At 50.1% G+C, this 10,809-nt stretch overlaps 1 protein-coding gene across 1 annotated transcript in view; it reads right to left on the bottom strand.

The window, feature by feature from the left end:
- HCN4 (hyperpolarization activated cyclic nucleotide gated potassium channel 4) overlaps window positions 1-10,809 on the bottom strand; it is a gene marked incomplete at its 5' end in the record, with an annotated part of 94,354 nt that overhangs the window by 18,760 nt on the left and 64,785 nt on the right. The window contains one exon of the mRNA XM_079317559.1: window positions 7,971-8,189. Within this exon, the coding sequence (XP_079173685.1) occupies window positions 7,971-8,189 (219 nt within the window). The remainder of the gene's footprint in view (window positions 1-7,970; window positions 8,190-10,809) is intronic.

Raw genomic sequence — 10,809 nt, 5'->3', positions numbered from 1 at the left:
ACCTAAAATCCACAAAGAGCTCTGCTTGCTTTAATGCTGCATTTTTCTTGAATTAATGATTTGCCAAAAAATCCCCTTAGGCTCTCAGCTTTAGTGCAGTGATGGAGCAGTGTCACCAGGTGCCTCTCCTCACCTGATGCAGCCCCTGCCCCTGTCCTTTCCTCCACTGGCACTTGCTGCCCATCTTCAACTGCCCTTTGCTCCCTGACAAAAACATCCCCACGCTCCAAAAATCCACCAGCACAAGCTGGATGGGGTGACTGCGACTCTGCTTATTCACCATTCCACGTGGATTTATGGCTTTGCAACAAAGAGCAATCAATTACTGCTCTGCAGTGCTCCTGGCACTTGCCACAGTCCCCTGACACCACTGTCCCCAGATAAGGCTCCCAGGGAAAACAGGACAAATTCACTTCCCCACAAATAAAGGCGCTGCTTCCGACTGCAAATGAAAATCAGGCTTATAAAAGCAAACTGGGGAAGAAGGAGCCATCATTCTCTGTCGTGGCTCAGGAGAGGGAGATCTTGTCTCTCCTGCCTCTGCTGGTGCTCCCTCCTCTCACCCATGAGGGTTTTGGGGGGCTCAGCTCTCCCTTGTGCAGAGATGGAGTCAGAATTGAAAGCATCAATCCCTTCTTTCCGTGGCTGAGACAGCAAAGGGTCACTGAGGTTTTCCCCCTTTGCCTGGAGCTGCTGAAGGCCCCACTCAGGCAGATGATGCCACACTCAGCTGGCCCTCTCTAAAGCCACTTGGTGTCCCTTTGCTGCCCTCCAGCTGTGGCCAGGCCTCCCCTGACAGCCCCTTCCCCTCCTCCCTCCTCCTGCTCATCTGCTCAGCCTCTCACTTGTCTCCCTGTCCCCAGCCTGACCTGTGCTCAGAGCTTAGTGGCCTCTCTGAGTTCAACTAAAAACACTCATTTAGGAATTATTTAAATCTCTCTGAAGACAATCGAGCCCATTTAAATCCCAGCTCATTTTCTTAAGTCTGTTTTTCCTCAAATAGCCCTTGAAGGAGGTATTAATACATCAAAAGGAAACCATTTAGCTGAATATTTTTGCTTCTATAGCTGGCCACTTCCCCTCCTCTCTTACCACTTCCCTCTCCTTCTACCAAAGCTCTGATCCCTCACAGCCCAAAGAAAACTAAATACTTTTAACTGTTTCCATGCCCTCAATATCCATCAGGAATCCTCCTCTCTCTGGCAGGGATAAACCACTGAACAGGCTCAACCCTTTCCTTGCCCCAGTTTTGAGGATGAAAACCTCCAGGCACATGGAGGGTCCTGACAGGATACTATGGAATCTCTGTGTTATTTTCTCTGATCTCTGATCAGGAGGCAAACAGTGCAGCTCTCCCACATTCAGGAATCATCAAACCCAAGGAAATGCTGAGTTCTGGGGTTTTTTCTCTCTTAAGCCATTCATATTCCCACTCTCAGGTTCTGTTCCATCCTTACTCCACATGGTCATTCTCATGGAGTCATAGGACTGCAGAGAAGAACAAAATTTCTGTCACAAAAATCTGGGTGCTGCCTCCATTCTGCAAGAGCTTTATGTGATGTCCTGGTTGTGAGCCTTTCCAAAGGCTGGATTCATTGATTCCTCTATTATGGCCCTTGCTCATTTTGCCACCAGAAAATGAGTTCTAAGTGTCACTTGCTGGAAAACCTGGAACCTTTTCCCTGACTGCACAGTACCTTGAGGAATTGTCTTACCCAGAGTCAGACTGCTGATCTCTTGCTGTGTTCCAGACCATTCCTGGAGCTTTTCTCACACTTTCTGCCCAACATTCCTTGCACAGGGATGGCCATGAGTTGCCTCCCCTCGCTGTGCATCAGAAATCCCTGTTCAGGCAGGGATTTTGGACAATCTCATTCCCAGCCTGAGCAGGATCAATAATGATTAAACCCTTGTTTGCCCCTGACCATTTCTGCTACTCCAGGCTCTGAGGAAAGCAGACCCAGAAGCTGTGGGACAAATCCCTCTGCATGAAATGTGGGTGCTGAGTCCTAAGGTCTAAACCTGTGCATCCCACAGGGAATGCAATATGGACAAACCTGCACATCATGGCTGTGGAAACAGGCTGTTTGCCCTGGGAACGGCCCCTGAAGGGAATGTCTGACTGGGCTGGAGAGGCCACATCCTGCTGTAGGGCACTAGGACAGCACAGGGCAGGTTTGGCCAATCCATCTTTAGAAATATCACAGAACATTGTGGAGATGTCAGGCCCCTGGATCCACACATCTGGAATGGGACAGGGAAAAGGGCCCAGCAGCACTCTCCAAAACAAAAAAAAAAAAAAACCCAAAAAAGGTAAAATATGGCCCCAAAGGCTGGAGATGGGGACAGGGGAGCAGGGAGTGTGTGCAGGGAACAGAAGGACAGGTGGCTCTGGGGGAGACTCTGCACTGCAACATCAGCTCCTTATTTATTTATTTATTTATTTGCTTATTTATTTATTTATTTATCTATGTGCAGTTCAAGTGCCAACATGAATTCCCAGGCAGATAATGAAATTTGAAATCCCTAGGCCCAGGATGGAGATGTCAGAATCTGAGCTGTAATCCCACTGTTCCTGACATGTTTCACACCTTCAGAGTGGGCCTTCTCTCAGGAATGGGTAAGCCAAGTTTAAGTCCACCAATGACATATTCTCCTGCAAGGGCAGGAACTGCTCGACCCCAGTCTGGTTAAGGGACTTTGCACCACCAGACATTCTGAAAAGAATCCATTAGGCTTTCATTAAACAAACATTTCTGTTTTATAGCCAACCCAGGATTCTTTCAGAGAAAGGATTAAATAGACCTAAAACAACTGACACAATTTCTGAGTTTCTGGCTGAGTGAACACCCCATTACCTGTTTCTTGCACTCTTTTGACTCTGCAAAGCAGCCAGAACCCCCTGACTGCAGACAAGCAAAGCTGCCCTAGGGCAGTGCTGGGAGCCCAGGGCACAGCAGAGCCCCTGACACAATCACTGAAGGCCATCATTTATCAGTTACCATCACTTATCAGTCATTTATCATTTATCAGCCTTGTTACCAACCCCAGGACACAGCAGTGCTCAGGCCACCTCTCCAAAGAGGGAATGAAAACCTAGTGCTGGCATGACAGGATAAAGCCAGGCTCTCCAAACTTTTTCCAATTAGGAAGTTTGATTACATTTTGCATTTCATTAAGTGCTGCAAACACCTTTAATTTCTGGAGTGCTGCACTCCCTGCCCTCTCCTTCACACACATTACCCAAGGAGTGAGTGAGCTCTGCAGCTTCCCATGCTGGCTCAGGAGACTTCTCCAGAATGTCTGTGAGCTCCAGGAATGTGGGGATGACCCCTGAGATCTTACTGGTGACCAGTCCTCAATCTGCATCTGGGCACTCAGCAATGCCTGAAAGGTTTTCCTCAAGTCAATTTGTCTAAATATTCTGAGGTTAATGAGACTCTGGAGCTCTGCAGCACCCTGGAGCTGTGAGTTCCACAGGAACCATAAAAAAGCCCAAATCACTTTTTAAGCTTGCTGCTAATAAAACTGTACTCCTGGTCTCCAAGAAGGAGCAGGGAAGGTCCCCAGCTAGATTTCCCTCCAACAAATGCTGCTCCAACATCCCCATCAGAGACAGAACATCCCAGTTGTTTTATTCCAGCTTTTTCCATGACTGAACTTTCCCTGGCTTCTCTCTGCTGAATTCAGGGTGCTGAAATGTCAAAGCTGAGGTGCTTGGCCAGGCAGAGCACAGGATGGGCAGCAGGGCTGTGCAGGGTGTGAGGAGCTGGGGTGGTGTCAGGCTCTGCAGGGTTTCTGAAGTGACTCTCTCCTGTCCCCCTGCAATCATGCTGCAGCACGTGCTGCTTCAGGATAATGACAAGGGAAAGTGCAAGTCCCTACCCAGAGTCAAGAGGTATTTTAAGAACAAGAGGCACTGGAGGGATTGCTCAGGGAGCAGGGAGTGTGGAGACAAGGCTCAGGAAGGAGAGATGAGGGCTTTGCTGGGCACTGCAGTGCTGACAGCAGCAATCCCTGCCTCTCAGCACTCCCTGGGGATCTGAGCCTCCCTGCTTCACTGGGATGGGAGACTGAGCCCCAGCATCCCTGCCCTGCTCAAGGAGCTGCAGCCAGCAGCATCCCCAGCCCTCAAGGTTACAGAGCTCTGGGCAGGAGAGGCTGACAGAAACACTCATCCAGCTGGGCTGCAGGATTAGGGAAAGAAATTAATGGCAGAACCTGCAGAAAGCATGAAAATAGCTGGCATATCTGGCTGGTCTGTTCCTCTCATGGGCAGGAAAGAGTCTCCCTCTGGTGTGAGCCACAGTTACACAGGCTGAGGGTAATTCTGCAGTCAGTGATGAAGTTAAGGCTTGAGCTGATCCATGCACAGCTCCTGTCCTTTAGCCCCTCCACCAGCACCTGCACCAGCTCTGGCACTCACTGGGCTCAAAAATAAGCTCCTGCAAAGTTTTTCATTAGCAAACTAATGTGGGAGAAGAAATGAGCTCAGAGAAGGTCTGGGAAGCCAGAAAGGCATGCCCAGCTGAGCACAGTGGCAGGGAGCTCTGGGTGAGAAGGGGCATTGGGGTGACCAAGAAGGGGCTCTTGGGCAGAGCTGTCCCACTGATTCAGTTACATTCAGTTTACTTGGGAAATGTGCCTGCCAGAATGCCCCAGGATGGACCTGTGGTGGTGCTGTCTCACATGCAGACACCAGTCCTGGGTGCAAGGATACTGTGGAATTAACTCCATACTGAGGTTAAGAGAGATCAGCTGCCAGTCCTGCTCTCTGTGACCATGAGAAACTCTGATGGGACAGACAGGTCCTTTCTCCCTTTCCTCTGGGGCTGGGGACAAACAGTCCCTGCAGAGAGCCCCATCCAAGGGCTGTTCCCATTGAAGGGAGGTCAGGGCTGGCCCTGCCCCATGGCTGTGCCCCCTCCCTGAGCTCTGGAGTGCTCTGTGCCAGGGACTCTGCCTGGTACCAGAACCTCAGCACCCCCCTGGCTTGGAGGGGGGCATCCTCTCTGAATTCCACATGATTCCATGCACCCCACCCAGCTGCCCTGCCTTGCACAACAGCACAGCATGAAGGAAGAGGCTCTGGGAGGAGATTCTGGCAGGACAGGGATTGAATGTCCCAGTGTTCACAGACAAGCCTGCTCCTGAACCAACAGACAGCACAGCTTGGCTTTTATTCCTCTTTTCCAAAGCCCTGCTTGCTCAAGGGGAGAACCAGTGGGTTGGCAGAAGTCTGAATAATCTGAAACCTCCCCAAAAACCTGAACCTTGTCCTGGGGTGCCACATAGCAGAGCCTCCCAGGGCAGTTCCAGCTTTGACCTTCTCTCCTGTTTGTATTTGTGTATTTGTGTATAGTGTTTGTATTTCCTCCCCTCTCCACTGTGTCCCTTTCCTTGGCCTGAGCTGTGCTGAGGGACAGGCAGAGCCCTCAGGGTGTTCAGCAGAGGTCTCTCAATTGCTGCTGGCTTCTACCAATCAACCTCCAAACTTGTTGAGATTGTCTCTGTAATCTGCTTCACCAGACACTTTGTCCCAGGAGGGCTGAAATAAATTGAGTTGCAGGGCTGCAAATCACGCAGCAGCCTCATTTTAATCATGGCTATTCAAGTGCTAAGGAATGCAGAAAGTAAATACATATTTGTTTTTAGGCCATCACTGGCCCCATTTGCAAGAGGAAAATGAATTTACTCAATCCCTGAGGCTTTGATCCTCAAAGGATAGCAGGAAATGGACCTGCCATAGGAAATATTTGGTCCAGTCCTGCTGCCTTTGCCAGAGCTCTCCTGGGTCTGTTAACCCTCTCACTCACATCCTCATGTTCTCTCAAGGCTTTAACACTTCCCACTGTGCCTGCCACCCCCTTTCCTGGGACTGATTTCCCTGGAGTGCAGCTGCCAGGGTGAAGCCGTGCCCTTGCCTGAGCCCCGAGTGCCCAGGGCTGCAGGTGCAGTCTGGGCTGTGCCAGGCTGGCCAGGTGCTTGGGTTTGCAGCTCACTCCTCAGCTTCTGTGCTACTCCAGACACATTTGAATAAATGTTCTGCATCCTGAGATCTGATCAGCCTGCATTCCTAGTGCTGCAGTGTCCTTCTCTCTGGCGTGCCCTGCTCTCTGTCAGGATCAGCCCAGCTCAGCTGTAACACAGAGCTAAAACTCTGGATGCTCTGCATGCATCCCAGCTCTCCACACTCTTCTCCTGGGCATTCCCCCTCCTTCAGCTCTAGCTGTGGTTTGGGATCTTCCCTATGCTCCAAGCATGAGTCAGCCTCTGGTCTTCTGTGCTCTCCCCCTCTGCCCTGCTCTCATTGTAATCCCTGTGTCCCAAACCTGTTCCAAGGTCATCCCACCTCTTTCCTGAAATTAAAATTCACCTGAGCAGTGCCTGCTGTCCACATGCTCCCCTCTCACCTAAACTACCCCTGGCAGGGTCAGAATAGCAACAATTCCTCTTCTTGGTCTCCAGATCAAATGTACCCACAAGACCCTGGCCAGAAAACCTCCCCAGCCCCACCAGCTGAGGGCAGGTGCTTTTTTTGGATGCTCACAAATTCAGTGACTGTGGCAATGGCAGCCTGATCAGATGTGACATTTCTGGCTGTACCCTCCATTCTGCAATCCAACAAAGATGACATTAATTCCACACCTACCTGGGGAACCTGCTCTGAGCTCCCCAGACTTGATCTAGGCTTTGGGGGTCGTTCTGAGCTTCACCCAGGAGCACTGGAGTGAATAATCTGGATACTTTTAAAGAGAGCACTTGCTAAACAAAAGCTGCACATCTTGGAACATTCACTTGGGGCTTGAAATAAGATGTGGGAAAGGAAGAAGTGGCTTACAACTTTAGGTACCATTGACATTGATAGTGTTGGTGTACAAAGACAGGCAGAGATGACAACAATCATCTCCTTGCCCTGCTGTTAACTGATCCTGCTGCTTTTTCCTGAGAGGTCTTGGAGTGGATGGATGGGTGTTGGAGTCAGTGAGTCAGGGGTCTCTCTGAATTCTTCAGAGAGAAATCAGAGTGCTGGGATTGAATTAAAGCCTTTGGATGGATTGAAGTATATTAAGCCTCTCACACATAAAGTAGACATTTATGTAGAAGTAAGCCAGTAATTTTAGGGTGAGTTCTAATGCTTTTAGTAAGTGAAAGGTTTCAAATGCCACAGTAGCAGTGAGTGTTCTAGTGAAGGTTGAAACACACTGATATCTTCAATAGAGGCTCCAGGCCCATAGCTGTAGACAGGATTTAGACATAACAGAGCTACAGTAAGAATACTGCTGACATTTTTCAGATAGAACAGGATAGATTGTATGTGTAGTTCTATACATAACCTGGCGTGCTAAGAAACTGGAATTCTAATAGGTTAAGGAGTGGTGGTCTGAATTTGTGTCTGAGCTTGTTGGGAAAATCCTATATAAGAGTTTGTATTGGGGAGAGCTGTTGCTTTTAGCCATTGGCTTTTGCCAGGGCTTCCAGCCATTGCTTATTGCTTATTGCTGCTGCTTTGCCATTGCTTTTTGCCATTGCCTGTTGAGACTGATGTGCTTTGTAATAAGATGTGCTTTGTAATAAATAACCTTTTTAACTACTAGCTGCTTTGATTATTTACAAGATACCTGACAAAGCAGAAGCCTAAGAGCTCAGAGTTGGTGCCTTAGAGGTCCAAGAACCTCCACAGATGGGGATGAACGGCCAAGAAACAGCACCCTTGGCGTCTCACAGTGACAGTCCTGGCTCTCTACAGTCAGCATGGAAACCACCTGGGCTCCCTCTGGATAACACAGACCCACCCTGGGCTCTCTCTGGACAGCACAGACCCACCCTGGGATCCTTCTGGATAACACAGACCCACCCTGGGCTCCCTCTGGACAGCACAGACCCACCCTGGGATCCTTCTGGATAACACAGACCCACCCTGGGCTCCCTCTGGACAGCACAGAGAGCCCCAGCAGGGCTGTCCTTACCTTCTCCTGGTACTGGCGGCGGGAGGAGTCCAGGGACTGGATGAGGGCGGTGGCGTGGCCGATGAACATGGCATAGCAGGTGGCGCCCACGATCATGCTGAGCATGGTGAGCCACACGTCCGACATGCCCACGGGCGCCTGCTGCCCGTAGCCGATGCACAGCATGTGGCTCATGGCCTTGAACAGGGCGTACGAGTACTGCTTCCCCCAGGAGTCGTTCTGCAGGGACACAGGACACAGATTCAGCACGGGGCACGGCACGGCAGACAGGGATATGGGGAAGGAAAGCACCCCTGGAAGTGCGCCCAGAAATCACAGTTGGGGCATGTTACATGAGAAGTTTAATTCTCTGGTGGTTGTGTTGGGTTGATGTGTCCAGCAATGTGTATTCTGTCCCCATCTATGGGTGGGGCAGTGCCCCTGATCTCCTGGCACATATTATCTGCTAATGGGCCAGCTTTAAACCAGCTGGGGCAATCATCTTTATCTTTCCACAGCCCATCCTCCCTCCAGGAGATATCATCTGCTGCTGCCCCATTCAGCCCCACTGTGGGACTGATCAAATTCCATCATCCCACTGGCAGATGCTCCAGCCAGGGCAGGAGCCAAGCCTTTCCTACCCAGAGAAAAACTGAGATTTGGGACACCAAGGCACCTTCTTTCCACTGCATTCCAGAGGAAAGCCAGACCTTTCCACATCATCCCTGCACCTTCAGAGGAAACTGCACCTTCTCCAGGAGCACTGCTCCAGCTGAACCACATCAGCCACTGCAGGAGGATGCAGCCACCATTGAATGGGGCTGCTGCCACCACCCTGACTGACTGACGGGTGTCAGCTTGGATTCTGACTCTGGCAGGGTTTGGGATTGTTCTTTGTAATACTGCATTTCTATTTTAATTTTCCTAGTAAAGAATTGTTATTCCTAATTCCCATATCTTTGCCTGAAAGACCCTTAATTTCAAAATTATAATAATTTGGAGGAAGGGGGTTTACATTTTCCATTTCAAAGAGAAGCTCCTGCCTTTATTGGCAGACACCTGTCCTTCAAACCAGGACAGTGGCTTGGAGAGCTGGGAGATCTTTGAAAGCTAGGAGGGCTGTGGAGTCTCAAACCCCAAACCCCTCAAATCCCATAACTCCTGTATCCCTCACAGAACCTCAGTGCCTTCAGAGCCCTCACCACTCCACAAGCCCAGCTCAGTCCATTTGGTAAAATAAGCCCAGATTCCATGATCTGAGATCACCACTTTGGCCCCAGTTTTTAGACTCCATGTGCTTTTTTCAGCAGGGAAGGCAGCCAGTCTGTCCCACTGGTAACCTGGGATAGACCAAGATGATGCACTGGAGGTTTTCACAGTGACCCATGTGTGGGAGAGGGAACTGAAGCAAATAATTTTCTCCCCTGGGAAATGGGCTTTAACTGAGAACTGTAGCAGAAAGCCCGAGCAAGGCTGCCAGCAGCACCATCTCAGAGTGGGGAAAATCACTGCCCAGCAATTTGGGAAATGGCCAGGGTCTCTGGTCATTACCTGGAGAGATGAGAAGGGCAGAAAATGAAGTTGATAATGTCTGGACAGCAAGTTCTTCTCAGTGCAAAATTGGGCTTTTTCAGAGAGCTGAGGAATTACAAATGGTGCAATCTGAGAGCAGCAACATCCTGCCAGGCGAGGTATGAGACACCTTGTGCAGCTCACACAGGCAGCACCTCAGCAGTGACATCATGGCACAGGGAGAAAAGCTGGCACGAGTTTCCTGGTGATTCTGAATAGCCTGAGCTCACAGAACAGCTCGAGGTGCATTTGCCATCCTGTGGGGATTATCTGCCAGCAAGCTCTTGCTGTGAAACCTTGATGAGTCTGTCACCACACATGGCTCTTGCAAGGATGTGAAAATGCCTCTGCTGGGTTACACTGAGCAGCACTGGGCTTTCCTCAGCTGCTCCCTGCTCCTGGGAAGGGGCAGGTTATGGATGGTGCTCTGCAGACACATGGCACCTTGGAAGGTCAATGCACAGGCCTGCTGGTGGCTTGTCAATAAACAAAGAATCCTCCTGTGACCAGTGCTGGGAGCTCTGGAGTTCACTGGGCAAAGTGACCTTTGGTGACTACCCTTGGCTCATGTGAGAGGAGACACAGCCCAAAGGAGCAGAGGACAGGGCAGGACAGGGGTTTGTCCCCTGGCCAGGGCATGAGAGGAATGTTGCATTTGTCTTTACAAACGAGCTGTGGATCTGCTGGTAGATAAAACCAGCACTAAGAGAGAGAAAAGAAACAATGGGATGGATTCCACTGATTGGTGAATGGAAAATATATTTGCCTTTACAAACAAACTGTAGGTTTGCTGATAAATGAAATTGGATATTGGAAGAAGCAATGGGGAAAAGCAATTAATTCTATAAGAATTAAAAATTAAAAGGGAGGGTTGTACATTGGAGGGGAATCTCAGGTGTCAGGTGTTCTGGGAAGTCTGTGCCTCTCAAGTATCTCAGCCCATAGGGAAAGAGAGAGGGAAATGCAGTCAGGAAATTGGGATAAAAAGGGAGGCTGCATCCTCCAAAAATTGGAGAGATCCCAGGGGAATGCCCCATGGCCTCTCCCTTTATTCAATTAAAGCAGAAAGGACTCCTCTGTGTCCTTTTTGGACATAAACCTCTGGCGTTGGTGGGTTAGTTTTCCTGACAGGCAGCACAGGGGGTTTGTCCCCTGGCCAGGGCACAGGAAGGGTCAGGCCACAGGAGCTGCTGGAGGTGTGAGGCCACAGGAGTGACCCCTCCTGCTCCTCTGCCTCCAGCCCTGGGCTATGGCCCTGTGGCTTGCCCAAAGAAGTGCTGGGTGCATT

The sequence above is a fragment of the Erithacus rubecula genome (assembly GCF_903797595.1).
Source record: "Erithacus rubecula genome assembly, chromosome: 14".
NCBI classification, from domain to species: domain Eukaryota; kingdom Metazoa; phylum Chordata; class Aves; order Passeriformes; family Muscicapidae; genus Erithacus; species Erithacus rubecula.
The sequence above is the reverse complement of the archived record's forward strand: the minus strand, read 5'-3'. Positions and strand labels throughout refer to the sequence as shown.